This window comes from Aphelocoma coerulescens, chromosome 3 (assembly GCF_041296385.1).
Source record: "Aphelocoma coerulescens isolate FSJ_1873_10779 chromosome 3, UR_Acoe_1.0, whole genome shotgun sequence".
In the NCBI taxonomy this organism is placed as follows: domain Eukaryota; kingdom Metazoa; phylum Chordata; class Aves; order Passeriformes; family Corvidae; genus Aphelocoma; species Aphelocoma coerulescens.
Genome location: NC_091016.1, coordinates 6456671 through 6479477, shown reverse-complemented (window position 1 = coordinate 6479477; position 22807 = coordinate 6456671). Strand labels below are relative to the sequence as shown.

Genomic DNA, 22807 nt, shown 5'->3' with positions numbered 1-22807 from the left:
TCAAAAGTATATATCACATTTCCAAAGCCTTAGGAATAAGGTAAGTGAATTCACTCTCTACAACAATCAAAAATACAATTTGAAATTTATAAATACATGTCACCATTAAGTGTTCATTCTCATTGAAAATGGGATGAAAATTCAAAATAATAGCTCTCTGCTTCCTAATCTAAAAAAACAAAAAGGCTAAATGATATTTAAACTACTCATCTGTACCTCTTTTCTCCCAATGAAGAGATGCTTTGAATAAAACAGACCATCTATATCCAATATGTTATCAAAAGCCCCCTTTTTCTTTTTGCCAGTCTTGTGCATTTGGCCCTTGCCACTCCGTAAACAAGGAATAATATCTTATTCATGAGGACTACGAGATATTTTGAGAACCTTTCAAGGAACGTGCCAAATTACTAATTTTTATTATTTTTTTTGAAGATGCTTATAATTCTCTTGTGTCTTCCAGTTTAGATCAGCCTAGAGCTGCTTCTCCCTCATTTCATGAGGGAAGGTGGATAACAGGACAGCCACCCCACTGCAGTAGCACAAGGGGGTCACGTTCTATACGGCTCATGGACTTCACACATTAGCTCAGAATAATCACAAGTTGGAATCTTAGGGGTTGTTCTTAGAGCAAAGGAAACTTAAAACATACACACCTGAAGTCACAACCACTATTTTTATGGCATGGCGGCTGTTCCCCTATCTATTTAAATGTCTTCTATTATCAGAATGTTCTCAAGAAGAAAAGTTCCTTCAAATACAACAGGTATGCAGCAATAAATGCTCCCATCCCTCTGGGAAAAGCTGACACATTCTGTGCTAAAACATCAGAAATGTGGTGGCACTTTTAAGGCTGTCGAGAATACTCCTCCACAGTCCCGAGCCTATATAAATGGCTTTTAGCCTTTTATACTGGCACTGAAGCCCACACAAACCCAGATTTGAAAACCTACCAGTTCTTCAACTGCTCTGAACTCCCATGTAAGACACATCCTAATGCTTCCTCCAGCATCTGGCACTCTGAAACCTGGATGTAAAGAGTGCTTGAGCAGACACTTAACTCTCAGAAAGACTCATTACCTTAACACTACACACGTGCACTTGGTTAGCTTGGCTGAGCTCACCATCCAGTCATAGAAACACAGCTCTGTAAAATCCCTCCTTCACAGGGGTCTTCTCCTTATCTGGTACTCACACAGTCTGATGAACTTGTTCCTGCATCGCTGAGACATTAAATAGAAAGAGCTCCTCAGTTTCTGCGGCAACGCGCATTTTTCATCAAACCTTGCAGTCAGCCTGAGCCCTCCCCACTTTTCCAGCTGCCTTTCTGAAGTCAAGGGTCTGGACCCGGACCCAGTAACCCAGCACCACCCCCTGTCAGAGGAACCAGGATTACAGCCTTTCATCTTATTTGCATAACCTCGCGTTTAGCCGCAAGAAAACACACACCCGATTGCTCGTAACTCATCAAGCAATCAACTTCTGTCTCGGGGACTCCAGCTCGTTGTTATTTACCACCTTACCAATCTCTTCTCTAGCTCTGCTCTCTCAGGTCACTTCAGTTTACAGATGAACTGAGACAGATGAAGTGTGAGGGAAAGACAGCTTGAGCACACATAGCAAGGAGCTGGAGGAATTGTAACAAACAACATTTTTAAGCCGTATGCTTTGGCAGCTGTGCAGAAGGTGAGGAAAATTCTCTCTGCCTTTAGAAAAGCTCTTTTCAGTCTCTCACATTTCTTACGCTGCTCTCAAAAATCCATTTTTTCTTAACACTATTAGCTTTTAAGATCGCGAAAATAAAATACAAAATATTCCCCTGTGACTCTTTGGGTCTCTGTTAACCTTCATTAATTTTTTAGTAGTTTGAAGAGAGTGAAAACCAAAACCAATCCCAACCAGCAAATCCTAACAAACATGACTTTGTAGCATGCATATGACTGCAAATATATGCATGCATATATCCTCACTATGATGAGAATCAAGAATTAACTCTCTTTAGAGAAATTTAATAACAATGAAAAGCGTGAAGATTCAACTGAGAGACATAGAAGGTTAAGGAACTAAATTTAAAGGCAGCAAAATTTTCATTTGAAAACTTTTATGCCGCCTTTAAAAACTGAAATCAAATCTTATTGTCTTAAGACTTCTCAAAGTACAACAACTCCTCTGAATACCATTCACAAAAGCAGAAAGAACACTCATAAATGCACCTCAGGACTTAATTAATGACTACGAGGGAGAGGCACTGTGAAGTGCAGTAGCTGAATGCCTTTTGAGGTATCTCCCTTTCTGTCAACACTGATTTATGCCTGAAGGCATGACTTGGATCACATGGAATTAACCTGGAGTACCCAAAGAGTGAGGACACAAAATTAACCATATCCAGAAGAGCATTAATGAACACAAAAGCCTTTCTCTTTTGTAAGCTTGGCTGTACTAAACTAAATCTGGGGTGTGTGGACTATAAATCCTGGGTTTTTTCATTCTTTGACCAAAAGAAGGACAAGGTGTGGCTGAACAGGAGAAGGAAAGGATTCTGTTAATACGAAGGAGACAAATGTTTGGGGAAAGAGGTGATATTCTAAACTAATCCCCAGGGCTGGCTAGCATGATGGATAGGATACTCCTTGGATCCCATAAACATCCTGTCAATGTTGAGACACTGCTGGAAAGGACAGCAGAGTTCCTTAGAGCTGACCCCCCCAGTTTCAAACAGAGAAACTCATAATTTCCGCAGTTCGCTTAGCCCCGAGTATCGTAACAGGACCTGTCCATTTTTTTTTAGTAATTATTATTTTTCCCTCTGGAATGAATCCCTATTTGCTGAGTGAGAGGTGAGGAAGCTCTGTAGTCTGTGTTTGCCATTTCACCACTTACCTCTTTGAATTACACTCCCTAAACTTGCTCCAGTTATTGCCTGTGTGGGTTTCAAGTGCAGCACCCGCCCAACACTATGCTGAGTTCAGTAATCTTGCCCAGGAACATATGTTTTCCTACAGATAGAAGGAAGCAACTAAAAAACCCAAAAAACAAAGCTATTTCCCACTTTCCTCTCCACCTTGACGTACACATAACCTTCACCACCACTCCTGTTCGGTAAACAAGATTGTTCATAACAAAGACAACCAGATCTAGATCAGCAGACCTCTCTAACTTTTGGGGTCTTTTTATGGAGTTCATCCCAGTCCAGCAAGTTTACCTGCAGAGCTTGGTGTGAACATCCAGCTGTCCATGACTAAACAGGCACTGCAGCACAGAAATTCTTATAAAAAAGCCCCTTTCATTTTTTAATGAGGCTCTGAAGTACTTTCATATTCAAATACTATAATAGTTTCTAGAAACCTGAAGAAAAGTCAGATCTTCATACATTTACTCCTCAATGTCAAACTCATTTAGTCATAAAGGTGACATTAACATAAGCAAAATGCAGAGACAGGGTATTTTTTAAACCTGAAACCTTGGTTTCAACACTAGAATTTAAAATTCAGAATAAGTTTTAAGAAAATAAAAGCCACTATTGTGTGAATCCTAAAAGAAACAGGAAGAGCCACACTGCTGAATTTCTGCAGTGTACACACTATACTATAAAACAATTCCAAGATTTCACAGCTCTCCAGGCTCTTCCACAGTCAAAATTTGCTGGTTTGTTGGATTTTTTTCCCTTTTTAAAAAGAGCAGTTTTTCAGCAGGCTATTTTTAAACACATTATTCCCACAGCTAATGCAAACAACTTAAAACAGTTCTCCCCAAAACAAGGTCCAGGATCAACAACAGACATACAACAGGCGCCTGAGCATGCATCACCTAGCAGCGGTCTCAATTTCCATTTTGTCTCCTTTTCCATTTGGTTTTAATTGCTGGAATGCACTGGCATGCAGGGGCAGCTGAGGGGTTACACCACAACAAGAAGGGGCCTGTTCTGAACCAATCTTGTGAGCATTTCCCCCAGTTCAGTGAGGCTGCCCAGTGCTGGGCTCAGAAATGAGTGTAGCTGCTCCTGGTCCTGCCTTCAGGTCCCAGCTCTGCCTCAGTCACCTCCTCTAATGACAGCCTGTTTCTAACAAGTAATTCCTAGGATAAAACACAGGATTCAAACAGCACCTCCCAGCTTCCTCACGTTTTTTTCTTTTTGTCCTAATGGCTTCCTAGTTTGTTCATATCTAGAGTTTTCCCCAGGCTTCCTATTCATTCAAAAACATTCTCTTTTTTTTACATAAGTGCTTACCACCCATCCTTTTCAGGAGAGAACATTTGCCTTTATGAGAAGTGAATGGTGTATAAAGAGACATGCTGGTTTTGTAAATAAACTTACTCTGGTAGATGTCCAACAAGACTGTGTTCTGACAGTGAGAAATACATTTAAATCAAGTCATTATGGAAAGCTTCTCAGATGATTCACTCAGGTCTAATTCCTCACAAAGTTGTACATTACAGATACTTGTAGTCCCAAGAAAGCAAATTATTTCTCTCCTCAGCAGCAATACAGACCCACTGGAGCAGAGTTTCCCTTTTGAATTGATCCAAATGGATCACCAAAGTCATCTGGACTCGTCACACAGTGTTGATAGGATTGGGATTGGTTCTTGTGTGCCACCATTGTAAACCAACTTTATTAGTTTCACTTGCTGACTAAAATGAGCCTTCAGATAGATGCCACTTGAAATGCCTGGAAAAACAAAAGTAACCCGGCAATTTCAACACCAAAGTGTTCAAAAAAAAAAGGTAAAATTTTACTCATTCTCAAAGAAACTCCTAAAGCACTAAGAGAATCTGTACATATTCCCAGAAAAAGGTATGACTTGAATAGTGAGCCACAATGCAGAGCTATCCTAACTGGAAGTTACAAAAAACTTAAGTTTATTTTTTATTAAAAAATAATAAACCATACATACAAAACTACAAACTTCACTGAATAAGAAAGTTGTTTTTACTTTTCTTTCCTTCTGGTGATAGAAAATTTGGTGTTCACATTCTCGATTTTGTAACAGCAGAGGTGAAAGGCAAAGGGAAAGGCAGAGATCATCCCAAGGGATTATTTCAGGAGAGAAAATACTCATAATGCTGTGAATTATACAGAGGATTTAGCAATCAGACTCATCAAAAGACAGTAAATGACCATTGATTTTCATTTACATTTATTATTCAGTATGCATCTAACAGTACCATTTTGCTTTTGATCTGTCAAGTGAACTTCATTTCATAATGTGAGCATGTGATGAGGAACCATTCCCTAGAACTTTCCCTGTTTTGTCTCATTCCAATAATAAACACTAACCATATAAAACATTAAGCTGTCTAAAAATGTGGAAGAAGCTACATTTTTATCTTTAGTCAAGCAGAAGTCTTAGAGGTGTTCAGGATTTATTTAGTTTAATGTCAAGTGTCCCATTTCCTGGAAGCCATCTCGTCCCCAGGTAGTAATAGAGAGCAAATTAGACTTTGATGAAAACAATGGTTTGTGTAATCGTTGCCAAGATCCTTTCTGGATTGCTATAGCACGTGATAGATGCATACAATGTATCTGGATTTAACCAGCAGTGACTTTTATTAAGTTTAATTACTTCACTCTGGGCTTTCAATAGAAGGCAGTGTTAAAACAAAGGGGACCTCATGGAATAATCAAACAAATGAATAAAGCAACCAACACGTAGCACTTGCAAAACATCTCAAGTATTTTCTGATTTACTGAAGCCCAGACTCTCTCTTTACAGTTTTGTAAACTCTGACACCTTGTATCATTACAGCAAGAAACCTCAAAGGAATGGGATTTGGGAGATATATTAAAAAACAAGTTTTCAATATGATCTTTGGGCAATTAATACCATACTTATTTCTGCTGTTGTTTAATCTGCTGCTGACAGGTAATACAAGATATCTTAAGTCAGTGAGCAGTGTTTCTCACTTTTAGGTACACCTGTACAAAGTATTTGTGCAAATTATTTGAATTAAAATCATGGGCAATTTTGACACTTAGAACTTCAGTCTCTACTTTTTAGCTTCATTCTGGAGCTTTGTGCTCTAAAAGGTCTTAAGCAGAAGTGATTTCTGTATTTTTAATATGATAGGAAGAGATAAATACATGTTTGTAATTAAAATTCTAGCAAGAGTTCAGGTGGGAGTACAGATAAACAGCAAACAACCTTAAGTGAGCATCACTCCGGTTACAAATGCAAGAATTTGGGAGTCCAAGGACATAAAACAACTGCAAGATTCTAAGACCGAATTATTAGCTATAAATACCTCGAAAACAAACTTCCAAACTACATTAATATCAGCAGTCTTTCCTTTTTAAGTGCAAGGAAAAGTGTTGGAAAGAACACAATGTAGTACCTTAAACAAAAATAAAACAAACTACAGCTATCAGCTGCTCTGTGACCACATCCTGAGGACACAGTTGTCGGTTTCCAAACACTGACACAGACTTTGTATTAATAAAAAGCAATGAAAGGTCAAGATCATATTTTCGTAATAACTTCTAAATCCCTGCGTGTTTGAAATAATCCCTCCTATGGTCAGGTACTTTAGTTCAAACTAAACTTTATTAAAGTTTGGACATGATTTATTAGGATCTTTTTCAAAATATACAGATATATTAAAAACTAATAAGCTGTGAGGAACATAGAAGTTACTTTAAAATCTAAAATTAGGAAAGTGACATTATAATTTGCTGGGTTTTGGATGATTTCTGAGAAAACAAGAGTGACCCACACTGCTGGCTTAAAATTTCAGACAAAGCTAAGGTGATCTTTGGCAATTGTTCCAGCAGTCTAAAATGCATTAATATCAAAAAGCTGCGTTCATTATTTGACAGTTGGCAGTGTGTTAAAAGTAGGTATTTGTTGAAAGTTTAAACTGATTACAAATTTCTTGGGACCCTGGATAAAGCCTGTGAACTACAGTCACCATGGAAATGCACAGGGCATTTATACTTTTAAGATTGCCATTGTGCAGTTTAACCCATGACATTGGTAAGAAGATTTTGGTATCAAAATCTTCATTACATCAGAAGATGTAAGCTGCTCATATTCCATCTCAGCACCCACCTTCCACCCTAGAGACAGAGGGTTTCACATTCCCTTCTTTAAACTGGAGAAGGTAATATGGAATGAAAAGCAAGAAGCATAGACCTGACATCTGCACTTGATCAGTGCCTGCCTGCCTGCCTGCCTGCCTTCCTTCCTTCCTTCCTTCCTTCCTTCCTTCCTTCCTTCCTTCCTTCCTCCCTTCCTCCCTCCCTTCCTCCCTCCCTTCCTCCCTCCCTTCCTTCCAAATTCCTTCCTTCCAAATTCCTTCCTTACTTCCTTCGACCCGACAGCCTGTTTGTTTTCATCTCCCTTTATCAGCACCCCTGAATCACATCTCAGAGCTAGGGCAATGCAGGCAGGGCATTATCAGCCGGCTGGAATGGAAATTAGCCACTGTCCTTCTGCCCAGGCCAGCAGTAAATCCAAACCCTGGCTAGGAGAGATTCCTAGGTGCAGCTTTTTTTCCTGCTCAATTCTGTGACAGACCCAGGCTCAAGTAAGCACAGCAGCAGAGCTGTGAGCTGCCCTTGCTGAAGTGTGGCTGGAGCAGACTGCAGCTCCCCATGGAGATTTTAGTTGGCTGGTTTCATTTTATTTTTCTGCCAAGATTTCAAGTTCACAGAAAAAAATCTCCCAGTCAGTATCAGGAAAAGAAACTACATGGGGCTCACAGTGTGCACTTCAACACTCCTGTGCAAAAAGCAGATCTGGGAATCAGAATGACGTTTAATGGATTGGGAAAAAATAATAATAAGAGTAATTGTCTGGCCTTAACACTGTTCCAGAGATTGAACTTGTCTATTCTCCTCACCCCCAGTCACTCTGCCTGTTGTATGCAAAACCAACACTCATCATCAACTGTTCAGGAAAAACACATCCCCTTTGGGGTAGGTAGGAGTCAAGGGATGCAGGTTACAGTCAGTGGTGAGCCAGACAGCTCTGGAGTCCTGGATGGACATTTTGTTATTTCCCGTTTTCCTCCTCCTCCCTCTGAAGAATGAGGCTAGCAAGACTTGTTTTAATTACAGACTTAGTGATGCTAAATACACCTTTCATCACCAATAACACCCAGTGCTAACTCATTAACAAGCTGGGTATTTTGCTGAAGATGAGATTGCCCCGGTTCTAAACACAGCGTATCACAACTAGGCAAGGCTAAAAATAAACTGCTGTCTATCATTTGAAAATCCAGAAGCCCTCCTTCCAGCAGGACAAATATGGACAGCCATGTTGGAGCTATACCAGGTTATCACATTTATATCTTTAATTTCTACAGCAGCAAGAGGAAAAGCAACTGGTTCTGAACTTTTAGTTATTATTCCTTCATTATGGTAGATAGGTGGCAGAGTAAGCATTTCTTGTCAGTTTGTTTCAGCCACATTTCTTTTTAAATAGTTGTTGTGCCACTGCCCAGAAGCTCTGAAAACAATAAGAAAGATTGTGCAGATAATGTGGGCAAGGATAAACAAAAAATACCCCCAGTCCTTGAGCTGGTCAGCTCATAGTTAACCACAAGCAGAAAATGGGAATGCATAAAAAACATGGCATCAGTCTCTTTCACTAATCCCTGCCTCAGAGAACCCGTGCAATCTGCATATTCATTTCTAGTAATCAAATATTAAAACAACTCTCTTGACATTGTGCTCTGTTTCCTGTCACAGCAGTTGCTAGCAAACTGACAGCTGTTGTCTCTTTGGGGTAAAGGGAGGCTGTGTGAGACTACTCAGAACTTTATCTGATGAAACAGTTCAGGGTGCTAATATAGTCATTCTTGAGGCATTCAGCTGTTTACATACCTTAAGAACAGCCCCCCTAAAATGTCCCTCTGAATATTAATGTATGGCTTGTTTAAGAAATGGGGTAAAACCAGGCATGCCAGCTATTAAAGAGAGGGGTGGGAGAGTGCTCCAAGCCAGCAACCTCTCCAAATCTTCCTGCTGGATGCATTTTGGCTTGTTCAACTATTCATAAGATATATATATATGAAATTTCTGAAGGAAAGGCATCTCAGTTTTTGACTGCTCCAAGTGGATGATTTGACACAGTATTCCTAAAGGGATAAAAATAAAAGTGTTGGTATGTAGCCTATTTGTGCAGTATGGAGACGGAAAGGAGAGCCAGGCTGCCAGTCAGGAGTGCTGGTATGGCCTGCTGGCCCTCACAGCCCATTTGGAACACTTCTTTGACAGCTCCTAATAAACAGCAGGATTTACAGCATGCTGAGAACTTCCATTTATTCCGATTTTTCTGGACCAACTGGCGACACCAGAGCCAGGGGACTCACTTTCTCTGAATTCCTAACTTTGAGATGTAATTTCACTGTTAAGCAGCAGGGAAGGAGAGGGGGAACTGATACCTTTCTGAGCTCCTCCTCCTCCTCATCAATGCTCTTTCTTGCCACCTGCTGCTGAGGAGGAAAGGGACACATGTAGCACAAGCCTTCACAGGTACATGTGGAACACACTCACACAGGCAGGGAGATGAGCAGCACCTTGTCCTCTCTCCCTGGAAAAGTGAGAGCATGCACATCATGCTGGAACAGGAGGACATTCCTGACTCCAGACAACCAACAGGGCAGAAAGAAGTGAAACGGATGTGTGGGGCAGAGCACAAGAATTGAAAAGAGGAGGAAGGAACTAACAACAGGAAAAGATAAAGGAAGCAAGGATGGGGTGTCTGGCACTGATGTGGGCTGAGACAGTATGACCACGTGCCCAAGCAGGCCAACACAGCTAAAATCAAAAGGGAAGATGGCCACATTTTCACCATGCTAGGAAAGAACAGGAGATAGTCTGGGAAATCTGAAATGGAAATTATTTGGGACAGCACAGACAAGGCTATTTTTAGAGATTATTCAAAGTATGAAGCTGGGTTACTACAGTATGGCTGGAAAGGAAGGAACTGGGTGGAATATACACTAAGAAAGACCAACAAAACAAAACCCTGGTGTCTGTGTGTGGGGGTGAAAAGGAGAGAAGTGCAAGAACACTGCCAACATTCCAGGCAAGAGCAGAGGGGGGGTCATTTATTGTGACAGCTCAGGAGTGGGGATGGCAGGGCTCCTGGCGGTGAGGAGTTCAGTATTGCCCCATGCTGCAGACAGACCAAGGGATGAATGGAGAAGCCTGGAAAGGTGAAAGAAGGGATTCTAGACATGAGGGTGGAGGTCAAAGAAAGAGCAGTCTGTTTAGAAGCCAACAAATGCAGTGGGAATCAACAGATGCAACCAGTTACACCATAAAAATTGATGAAGGGACCCTCACAGAGACGAAAAGGAAATGTTTTGCCATTTGCACTGGTTGGATGAACTGAAGTGTTCTCAAGTGGTGCTTAACTATGGCTGCCACCATCCACTCTGGCCTCCTACAGCTCAGTAACAAGTGGCACACAGGAAAGGCAAAGCCTATCAAAATAAAGAGCAGTGTCACACCCAAAGCACAGCAGACCCCATGGAAAGTGAAGGTAACATTTTTACATGTCTAAAACCAGCTTTGTCTTCATCACTGTTAAGCATTTCCAGCATAATAATTACCATTGCAAAGAATAAAAACTTGAGCCCAGCAGGCTTTTCCCACAAGAAAACTGGTCAGCTAGTTCAGACTGCTTTTTTTTCCTGTCACATACCTATTAAATGCTTCAGACTGTCTAATGTGATAAAAATGTCTAGACTGGTTTTTGACTGAAAGCTTAAGGAAGAGCGTTCTTTGCCCTTGGCTAGCAAACCCCTTGTAAGCACAATAAAGTGAATGCTGTCCTTCTGCAGCCCACACTTCCTGCATACATCCAATAAATCCATTGCAGGCATCTTCAGAAATCTTGAGATTTGAGAGACCAGCCCAGGGAAATGCAAAGCATACAGGTACAACATAGTACATATGTAAAGATAGTGTTTCTTTGCAAGGAAAAATCTGCTGTTTATAATCAAATACAGGCATTGCTGAGGAGAAGATGACAGCACCTCTCACAGCAAAAAAAAAAAACCCAAAAAATAACCAAAGATGCTCTGCTGAAATTGATGAAGAGTAAAACACTTTGCTGAAGCAGGCAGTAGAGTTTAGGCAAGGAATCCCAATGGGCACATTAGAAAAAGCGTTGCCACGTGTGAATCAGTGCATTCAATGCTTTGTGGTCCCGAGCTGCCCTCAGTCTCCAGCAGCTGTTTATTTTTGTATAACAAAACTTCTAACATAATTACAATCACTCTAAACTTAGATGCGAGTACACAGTTTATACTAAAAATACCTCTGGCAGTGAAATTACCCAGCTCAACTGGTCCACACCCTCCAGCCCTTTCTTTTCAGGGGCTCTGAATCTGCATCTGTGGAGAGGGCTGTGGTCAAGGAACAGGTGCATCTGATTCTTGTCAGCACGTGTGACTTGCATGGTGGAAAATCAGCTGCATACCATGGAAAAAGCCTGAGAAAAAACACTGTCCCTGGACACCACTCATCGTGGCCAACTCCCATAGGAAATAAACCTTGCCAAAAGAATTAATGGACAACATGATGTGAGAGGAACATCACTCTGGCCTGGTCACAACTGGACTGTCAAATCATGTATCAAAGTCCCACTTCCCATCTTCCTGTACCCTATTTGTTCCCAAAGCAGTCCTAACATCCTGAGGATAGTTTTTTGTTTAAAATGCTCTTAATCCCCCTCGAAGATCCTAATTAACTCTTGTTCTCTGTGATCGGACCATAAAGGGCACTGCCAGTCAAAGGAGTTGAAAAAGAAACAACTGACCACACTGCAGGAAAACAACTCAGGGCTTGAGAATATCTATGGGAAGGTTGTTTCAGGGGAGGAAAATGGCCGTTTTTCCACATCAAAAAACCGTGGGCAAAAGGATTTGTACAGTACAGGTAAGGACTGAGCATTTCTGGTCTCCATTCTCCTTAAGATACCACTTTTCCTGAGCAAGTCATAGTATTCCCCTCTGTTAAAAGAAAGAATGTGGTTTTTCAGCATCACCAGGGAAGGTGATTTCATTAGGTTTGGAGCACTTGGATACTATACAGCTACACTGTACAGTGGAGAATAGACCAAGCAAGATGTCAATGTCTAAAATGAATCTTCTGCGAAATAACTACATGCACAAATTGAAAGCTTGCACCAGGGAGGTTGCACGCTGTGGGTTTGTTGTTTGCTTGCTTTCTTAAATATTAATATAGGGTTTAGATCAATAAATCTTTCCTTTTGTCAGCACACTCTCCTGAAATCTTGGTTTCTGTACAGTCCTCATCCATGTCAGAGGGTGCTTTGCACAGTCATGGCACAGCTGAATTAAATCCTTTCTTTGCTCCATATATGCTTGTGTTCCTTGGGTACCTGAGTGAAATGGCACATGGAGGGGAAAAGGGACTAGGCCCAGCTGGTGTTTCTCTGGAAAGCCCCCTGCCATCCCCAGGAACACTGAGAGTGGTCTGCAAGTTTTTTAAGCTGAGCAGCTGGCAGCAGCCTCCTGAAGGTAGGCAACCAGGCTGTGCTTACTGAGATACCAGGCTGTTGGCAAGGCTTTTTTGGATGGGAGATAAAAGCAGCATAGGGAAGAGAGAGGATACTGCTCTTCCTGAAACAGAAGTGGCTGGCATGAAAACAGAAATAACAGATTTCATAGTTACAGCTTTTCTTTCCTACGTTGTATTTCTACTGTTTTCTCCAAAATCTCAGTAGCATGGACTCGTTAAGGGTTAACCAATAACATTGTTCATTGCTGTGTGCAAACTAACATGCATCAAGATTTGTGTGTGAGGCAGTGTGAACTGAGCACCCCCCTGAGTGCTCTGGTTTAACCACACCAAGGGCACAGACTGGCTCAGTAAACAGGCAGGGTAGTGGACACCAGTGTCCCCAGGTTAAGCGTTACCAGTGTGTGCTGGAGACAACCCCTTATCAGGGGCAACCAGAGTAACCTCCCTGCAGAAACCCCCGGCAAACGCAGCACACAGCTGCTTGCTCAGAGTGCCAGCAAAAACTGAGCCCCTTCGGAGCCATCACGGGCAAGAAAGGGAGCCAGTCCAATTCTCTCTCACCGAAAAGAGCAGTCCTAACCCCTTGCTTCTGCTTCCTTTGTGATGATCCCATTCCTGCTAGCCCAAGTGATCCCATCTCAAGCAGGTCACAGCTGTACACCGGTGGAAAGCCCTTGGTATTTCCTGCTGCTCTTGTGCAGTGACCAGGTAACACAAGAGTCACGTTGTGACCAGCACAAAGGACAGACTGGCAGCACAGACAGAAGCAAGAGCAGCGAATTTTAGGTGGCAGCAAATTGCATCTTACACACGCTACTGGGAAAGACCACTAGGATTTTGAAAACTGGCTGACTTTGAGCATAATTTCTCTCAGCTTTGATACTCAGCAGCCCATTTTGCCAGGAGTGTTGGTCTAATCTCCCAATCCTAAAGCAAGTTTGCCACTTCTTAAATTTTACAACATACTGAAAACTTGGCTTTAAGACCTGGTTACAAAGCCATTCAGGAACTTGCTTAGTGTAATGATAAAAAGCAAACCCACAGCCAACAACTACCATAGCTGGTAAGCTGAAACATTTCCAAGAGCCTATTTATTTATTTATTAATAAATCCCATTATTTATTAATAAATTGAACTCAAAACCAGCATAATTATTGAGCAGAAAAAAGATGGAAAAAATTGATTCTTAGTTTGTTTTTGAAGCTATGGGTAAACAACCACCTGATCTTACAGTTCAGGATGGCAATACTTAAAAATCAGGTTGAATACAAGATCCTGCAGGTGCTGGATGTGATAAGCAGGGAAACCACGCTTTTCATTGGAAATCCAAATTCACACACAAGATAAGGAGGAATAAGTTACTCAGGCAAACCTATCACTGTGGCAGAACAATCAGATCTAGGAAACAAAGGCTGCTCTTTTCAAGCTGTGTAATGGACAGTACTCCATTACAGTTAAAGAAATAAAACTTCCTTTTGCTTTCAGACCCGGTCCTGACAGACACAAGATAACATTATCTCTATCCAAACCTGCCTTTCTCAGCTGTGGCTGTGTTTTGGAGCAGAATTACGGAACCAGGAAAGAAACCAGGTTGATACACCGAGATAAAAACTACCTGATGCAAAGCTAACAAAAAGGCACAGCTGTAAATACAAGCTCCAGACATGCTCCCTGAATCCCTCTGACTGCATGTGCCACAAACTGGAGTTCCATCAGACAATTCCATCAGCAATACTACACTGCAGAGCAAAGCCACCCAGTCTGCAATCATACCTGCAGCTGGAGTCAAGGCATGCCCCCACAGACCTGCTTTACCAGTGTACTCAATATTGTTTACAAAAACATTCTTAAAAAAATCACGTGCTACATCTTTAAAATTTCAGTCAATGTTTTAAAGGAGAAAACAAACAAACAAAAAGTATAAAAATGAAGGAGTTTTTTGTTTGGTTTGTTTTACGTACATGGGCATTAAGAGACATCCCTTTTTTCCTGCATCAAGAGTACAGAGAATTCTTGGAGAATATGACGCCTCAATCCACCATTCTGTTCACACACAGAAACCCTCTGGCATGAATTAAGTGATGTTTCCAGCTGGAACGAGGCAGTCCCTGAGTGCCAAAGTTGGTCAAAGACCCGGTGCACGTGAGACATGAGCTGGTAGCAGGGAACCAGCAGCTCAGGAATGTTTTATCCAAGCCTTCAGCAGGCACATTTATGCCATGCAGATGTGTGAGTTAGCTCCGAGCCAGCTGTGCTTTACCTGCTTTCTGGGGTGTCAGAACCACCTCACTGTGCCCGCTGATTTAGGCAGCTCCTCAGCCACACACAGCTCCCTGCTACTACAGCTAAGCTGCTTTCAGCTCATTTATAGTGCTTCCAGGGATCCTGGGAATTTCTACCCATTATGGGATGTAGGGCAGCCATACCTTCTGCTGCAGCACTCATGTGAACGCTGCTTCGCAGTGCATTTACAGCCACCCAAAACAGGTTGGCTGAAAGCCTTAAAATATCACAAAGCAATCAGAGATGATTTTAGACTGCTATTCTCCAAGACTCTCCAGTAACATTTGTTCTGAAGAACAGCCTGCAGATAATGAAACCTCCATGAATCACTCTGTTGTATTAATACTGATTATGTGTTGTGCAAATGAATACCTGCTCCAGTGTAACACAGCAAGGCACTGAAAACACAGCTCTCTAATAGATTTCTGTCTTCCAACTATGAGCCCCTCCAAGCAGGTGCACTGAAAGGTAAGATTACTACAGCCCAAGCATGGGTGAAATCCAAACCCCAGCTTTGTACTCTAGCCTTTAAAATTGAAAGTTTTCTTCAATAAATCCATTGTTTAAGTATTAAGTTGAAACTGAAACTCAGGAAACTGAAGCAAATTGAACCAGGAAAAATGGGCATTTTTCCCCACTGGCTCTGACCTGTGCTCAGCTTATGCATCACGGCTTAGGAAGGATCCAAGGGAACCCCACAAGCATTTGCAAGAATTTGCAAGCAGTGCTTCAATGTAAACAATCCACTGGCTGGACTCAAGTGACCCATCTCAAGAACACCTCGAAAGGCACGTCAAACCTATTTTGTTCTTATTCTGTAAGAGACATAAGCAAACAATGATAAATGGTGACAGTGAACATACAGGGATGACATAAAACTGCTGTGTCGCCGTTAGGGAAGAGCCCAGTGGCTCTGTTGTAAACAGTGGGAGAGGGAAGTGGGATGGTGGGACACCTGGAAGATGCAAAGGATGCAAGCTCCAGGCATTCTGCTGGCAGAGGATCAGCCAGTATCACCCTGAGACACACAAGTTCATCACAATTTTCACAACTTTTTCTGTTTCTCCCCAAGCCCCTGACAGCACACCATTAAACAAGAATCTTTGCATCCGTCTTCCACAGAGAATCACAGAATCAGTTCCATTGGAAAAGATCTCTGGGATTACCAAGTCCAACTTTTGACTGAACACCACTGTGTCAACCAGACCATGGCACCAAGTGCCACATCCAGTCTGCAATTAAACCCCTCCAGGGACAGTGACTCCATTACCTCCCTGGACAGCTCATTCCAATGTCTACTCATTCTTTCTGTGAAGAAATTTCTCCTCATGTGCAACCTGAACCTCCCCTGGTGCAGCTTGAGACACACAAATAAAACTTAGAAATGTGACTTGGTTTTCTCTGAAACATCATTAAGGTTGGAGACAAATAACTGAATGCAAACACACAATATTTAGTTGCTCCTTTTGGATACTCCTTGGGCAGTCAGTGTGCACAATTTCAGGGAGCCCTGGCTGCAGAAAGGGTTTGAAGCTGTAGTAGGAGCAGACATTTCTCATCAGTGTAATGTACTCAGAGGCACCTTGCGTGTCTCGAGTGATACAAACCATCTGAGGCACCAGCAGAATTGTATCTTACTCATCTTCTGCTGGAGAAGGAGGAAAAAAAGGTGCTTGCCAAACGTTTGAGATGGCTGCAGAATGAATCCCACAGAAGACAGTTTATAGATTAGAAAAGAAAAAATATTAAAAAAAGAAAATAGAGATCTAATCAGGACAGAGGGATGCTGGATCCAGAACTACTAACCTGGGGAATCTTTAGGTTAAGGTTAGCCAGTGTCATTTGTCTGGCTGTGAGCATTTTGCTAAGCTCTTAATTATACAGCATTTCTAAAGGTCTTTGCATGGTTTCAGTATAAATACTTTAAAAACAGTGTTCTGATGCTGAACCCAAGTATGACAAGCAAACAATCTTAAAAGATGACAGAAACTACAAACCCAGTGGACATACACCTTGATGAAGAACCAAGTGACCTGGTCTAACTTTTGATTTTCCTTCCAGGGCAGTCCCACCCGCTTAATGAATTCGAATTTATGTTTATTAGCAAGCCTTTCTAAATTGCATTGCCTGTTTTGTGTAAGATGAATGCAATAGAATGTTACCTGAAAATGAACAGTTCCTAGAGTTTCTATTTCTGCTAAATATAACCTCGGGAGCTATTTTCTTGCACATAACCAGTACTCAAGAGCATGCAACGGGTACAGATATTGCTAATAGCAATGTTAACCACCTAAATAGGCAGAAAACCAGAAGAACAGTGAGGGATACAGGTGGAATTAAGTGGAAGTGAGAATACTTAAGGAAGGTTTCTGTGCATTGTGCACTACATCAGAACAGAAAGCAGGGAGAAAAATTAAAGCCAACTTGTTTCATTTCCTACTCCTGTATAACAAATGTAACATTCTTCTGCTTCATAGCAATACATAGTGACAAAATCTGTGCTTAAGTCTTAGGTTGCTTATTGAAAAAACACTGAATAGATTTCTGATGGGCAGACAATGGCAGAAAGGGGTAAAGCAAAAAAAAAAAAAAAAAAACCCAAACCCCAAAACTAAATTGAAGAGAAAATATTAGACAGCATTAATGACTTCAACAACATTTTCTCCACCAAAATCTTATAATAAATGGTATGGTTTTACCTTTTTCACAGACTGCTAATCTTATTTTTCTTTAATATATGCTGACATGGAGCTAATCAGACTCTTGAAGTTAAAATTTTTGTGCACATCTGGAGGGACCAATGATCTTGAATTAAAAGAGCACTGTTTGATACTTTCACCTTAATTTCCAGCATATTGTATATACATTCAGCTATATAATCTAAAAACTGTCTTTTTAAAAAAAAACAAGTATGAAGAGGTACAAAGGGAAAATTCCTCTTTACATCTCTTCAGGATTAGAAAATTAAATTCTAGTACAGCAATACACTTGGCTGTACACAGCATTATTTAACAGATGGTTGGAAAGCTCCCCAGAAAAACAGACCTCTCTCACAGACAAGAAAAAGGCTATGAATGACAGAAAACAGAGATGACCTAAGAGAATAATTGCATTTCTCACTCTCCAGATGAGCAGTGGTATTAATTTTATATATCAAAGGTCAATTTTCACCAGAACATCTAATCTGACATTGCACAATGACTACATTTGTGCTTTAACATCCTAACAGGGTGGGATAGGAGAGCTTTGCTCAGCTACTCCAAGTCAAGGTTTTGAAAGCCATGGACACTCCAGAGGAGCAGGGGGATATAATGATGAAACATTCATTGATGTGGCCAGAAACACCTGTGAGACTCAGCTAACTCACACCCTTCTGTGAACTCCAGAGAACCATTTAAATGTTTAAATACACTTGCACACTTGGTCCAAGTAACATGTGAAGTCAAAGCACAGCTCAAGTCTCTCAAAGTCTGGTTCTGCTGAAGGCATTTTCTCCCTGGGGTCAAAATTCTACCTGCATCTCCCAGTCCACTCCTCTGAACATCACTAAATGGTCACTAATAATTTTCCTATGATTTTTGACTTGTTTATAAGGTCAGCTTTCTGATAGTCACAGAGTCACATGCTGCCACAGTACCTATCAAACTATTCCAGGGCAGCCTGGAAGCTCATTCCAAGTATAACATGTGCATTATTGCTTCTTGTCATCACGGGATTTATCCCAAGCTATTTTGAGAATTATCCCCACAGAAGTCTCTACCAGATTTCCATTGCCACACAAGCTAATGATGAAATAAAGCACCCTGCTTCTACTTCATTTTGGTGCTCCTCAATCAGAGCTGGCAACATTTCTAATGGTCATCAAGCCAGAGTAAAATTTATCACCTCATCATGTAGGATCTGCAAGATTTTCAGTTAATTTGCAGGTTTTTTGATCTTTTTCCATGCTTTGAATATGCTTGGATCCAAAACCGTTTCCCTGAGGTACATTCCAAATATTCACAAACTAAATGCTTCAGAGGAATCTGTAATTTATAGTAAGACTTAAACTTTGCTTAGTTTTGTAATTCCCTCTAGTAAATCACCTTTATTAGATACTCTTACTGTGAGTGCTTTACCAGAATGGTCATTTCTTGGAAAATATGGCTTCAGTCATATTAAAGACACCAAGACTCCTATTCACAGTGATCCCTCAACACAAGGGAAACAATACAAGTAGATTGGGCAGACTAAAATCAGTATGAGGATGTCATTAAGTATTGTGGCACATCAGAGTGACTGGCAGCTGCAAAAGATGTGACCAGTGGTGAACTCCACTTCAGAATACATACTGGCTTCATTTTAATCTGATTTTTTTTCAGCTGTGCTCTACATGCTTGGAAACGTTAACAAGCACAGCTTTCACTACTAGATAAGATCTTGCCTTTTGGGTAGTTTTACTTCAAATTATTTCTCTCTATAAAATGAGCAAGCTGTTCTAAATTCAATATTTAGTGACTAAAAGATCCAAAATAACCAGGAAAATTTAATCTTCTCATGTGCTGCCAACCTCCTTCAAAATAACCTGTGCTTTAACAGGTTTTAAGATTTAAGATTTTTAAATATATGTGCACACAAATGTACATATACGTACAAAAAGTATATATATATTAACATATATTTTTGAATGCACAAAGACTGTTTTGAGATACCTCATTGCTAGCTAAACATATTTAGATTTTTGTGCAAAATTTAATTGTTTCAAAAGGATTCAAAGATTACAAATCTTGTGCAGAGGGACATAGATGTTAGCTTTAATAAATTATTGAAAGAGTAAATCACAGTAAGTTGGTAAATGTCTGATTTCAGGCAGTTTTCAATGTTAATGTACAATAACTCCAATATCTTTTATTAAATTAAATCACGACATTAGCTTCATGAAAGATGTTCATAAAAGGTCTGTGCATCTTTACAGATAAAAACCCCAAACAAACCAAAACCAACCCAAAACCCCACAAAAAACACCCTAAATACAAAGCAACCACCAAAAAACTCAAACCCAACATTAGGTCTTTGAACTGGAGGAGTCTCATAAAAGTCATGTACTCCATTATTCAGGCCCTGGAAGGGCCAAATCCATTCCATTCTGATAGATGTGACAAATTTTCACCTTTATTGCTCCAGAGGCAACCAGCTCTGCAGGCAACCTATTCAAGGGCTTCACTGTCCTTTGCCCTGGAAAAGATTTTCCAACTCTAAATAATCTTTACTTCAAAGATTTCTATATTTCTTACCCCAGACACCACAGCATATGGATTTTCCCTTTTCTCTTTGCAGAAACCTCTCAAATATTTTAAAAGCCACTGTTAAGCCATGATCAATTTCCCAATGATCAATCCTGGAAACTGTAATCTGTCTAAAAGCTACTCAGCTGATAAAATGATCTGATGTAAAAGATGACTAATGAAGAGACCAGGTGGTCCAGGGATCACGCTTCCCCTGAGGTTGTGTGCCCAGCTCTGGGTACTCCAAACCCTTCACAGCATTTTGTTGCCATAAACAATTAAAAAGCACACAAAACGCAGTAACTACCATTCCTTCAGGAGCCAGGGAGAGGACTACAATAAAAAACCTCAATCCAAAGCAAAACCACACCAGGTATGACTTAGCTTTAGTGCTGGACTTGCATTAAAACCTATATCCATTTCTTGAAGACACCTAGAGAAGCTACATTCCCTTTAGGCTCTTTGAGAACTCAGTAATAGGTATTAATTTAAGATTTCTGGCAAGTTCAGTAGTTTAAATGATTTTTTTTTTTCCTGAAATACTGTAATTAAAAATACTCATTTCCACTATGACCTATAATCAGGAATTCAGATGTGCAGACTCTGACAAATGACAACACATGCATGATGTGACAGATAAAATACCAGCCCATGCTGGGCCAGTGGACAGAAGTGATCCTGAAAGGCATCCCAACTTATGCAACTTGGCTGGGAGTACTTTGCCTAAAGAACAAGTTTTAAGTTTGAAAGAAAAGTGGTAAATATTTTTGCTACATAGTTTCCAGTTTACACAGTTCTGAAACACTTTTCTTCTGTCAATTTAGTCTAATTTGAAATTAATTATTACAAAAATAAGGATGCCCAGTAAATAGGAACACAGATCTTTAAGGGCTGCAAAATAAACTGGATTTTATCTTCGTGCCAGACTGCTGCTTTCAGCTGCTTAAAATAGAAAACAAATGAGGGACCAAAGCACATTTCCACACAATCCTTGTTACCATTTTTAGGTCACTAAAACAAATTATAGTACTTGCATGAGATTTACTACCTAAAATTTTCAATCCAGCTTTTTTTAATCCTGGATTAAAACGCTGCAAGGACTGAAGGAAAAATGAGAACATGAGCTTTCTGAGACAGATTTCCATGCTGTCCCATCTAAAAAGAGATGTGAGTAGCAAGGTCCAACTGAAACATCAATATTGTGATCTACCAACACTTACAGAGCGTTAACGACCCTGACTACAGCCAGCTTCACTCAGCATCTACTCTGTGTCTTGGGAGGGGGGTGTCTCCTGGTATTTATGAGATTGATGCTGTTGAAATAAATCAAAATGGAGTCTTAATCCATGAGTTTGGAAAGACACAGCAAAAGGAATCTCTACTGAGCAAAGAAACAGTGCAACACACTGATCTTCAGAACTTTCAGTTCGTACTTTTGTTCTATGATTCCCGTTTTATGGGGAGCAAACACTATTGTCTAACTATCAAGCATCATGAAAATGAAATCCATTTTCTGAGTTTGGAACTGTGATATCTCTGGCCACAGAAACACCGTAGTAGGATGAGAGACAGGCAATCAGCAACACATAATTAGTAGATCTACAACTTCCTCTTGATTGCCAAGGCTTATATAAAGAAGATGTAGACACTGCTCCTCCTGTCTGAGGATTAAAACATGTTTTGTTTTTTAATGGTATCTAGACAGCTAAAGAATGCAGCTACCATTAAGGAACCTTCAATGACATCAGCATGTTTCAATTAACAGAACTAGCTGGCTAATACTTGCCAGTACTTACATCTATATTTAGATTTATTTGATAGTTGCAGTACAATTAATGAGTGAACACATACCAAGAGTGTTTCCAGGATTTGGACCCAACTACTGAGGAGAAACAGAACCTTGACCAAATTCCTTTTCCTGTTAGCATAAATCTGGCCACATCCCAAAACTTTTTGGGATTTAAATAATTTACACTCAGCCAGTCAAAATGTTCCTTTACCCTACAGACAAACTCTTTCACAAGAATTTCAATGGGAAATTAAAATACACTACTCCTGCCTCTGACAGCAGCAAACATTTCAGAGTAAGCACAAGGCAAAGCTGAAAATTACAGTGGAAGGCAATCACACTCATTTGCCAATGTAACCGAGAACTCTACAGTCCTTTTTTAAGTGTAATGAATTTGCAAATATTAAGATTCATGTGATCACTTCACCTCAGCTTAATTACTCTCCCAAGAGAATATCATATGCATAAGCAGTGCCAGCTGTAATCCCTGATTCACAGTTTAAACACTTATGCAAGATCATCTTCCGTGAGAGAAGAGGAAAACCCGCATTACAGACGGCAAAATTATAGGAAGCAGGGAAGGTGACAACTCTAGGTTTGCCAACCCTGGAATTATGCTGAATGAATGGTTTTTAACTTGAACTCCTTCTGGAGCACTGCCAAGGATCTGGTATCAAGGGATGCTTTAGAGCAACATATTCCGCATGCAAAAGTGCCAAGAGAATATGTTAGGGAAATTAAATCATTCTGTTCCACTACTCAGCACTCATGGAAGCCTGAGCAGAGGCTGGTAATTAGCTAATTTACATGAACTCTGTGCTGAAGAGTATTTAAAAGAATTCCAGCAGTACAATCTTGAAGGGGCAAGACAGCCTTGCCCAACTGGCTCGTTGGCCTCCACATCCTGTCATCCCTCTGTCTGAGGCAAGACAAGCCACTTTTAGCTGCACAAGGATGGGCAGTTGGGTGCCTGAA

General features: G+C 40.6%; 1 protein-coding gene across 9 annotated transcripts in view; it reads right to left on the bottom strand.

Annotated features, from left to right (window-relative positions):
• Positions 1–22807, bottom strand: part of PLCB4 (phospholipase C beta 4) — a 194266-nt gene that overhangs the window by 87022 nt on the left and 84437 nt on the right. For 4 of the 9 annotated variants that reach the window (XM_069008962.1, XM_069008964.1, XM_069008963.1 and 1 more), the window contains exon 3: positions 1193–1220. The exons of 2 other annotated variants lie outside the window; for them this stretch is intronic. In XM_069008962.1, coding sequence (XP_068865063.1) covers positions 1193–1220 — 28 coding nt within the window. 3 more of the 9 variants (XM_069008969.1, XM_069008966.1, XM_069008970.1) reach the window with 3 other exon arrangements.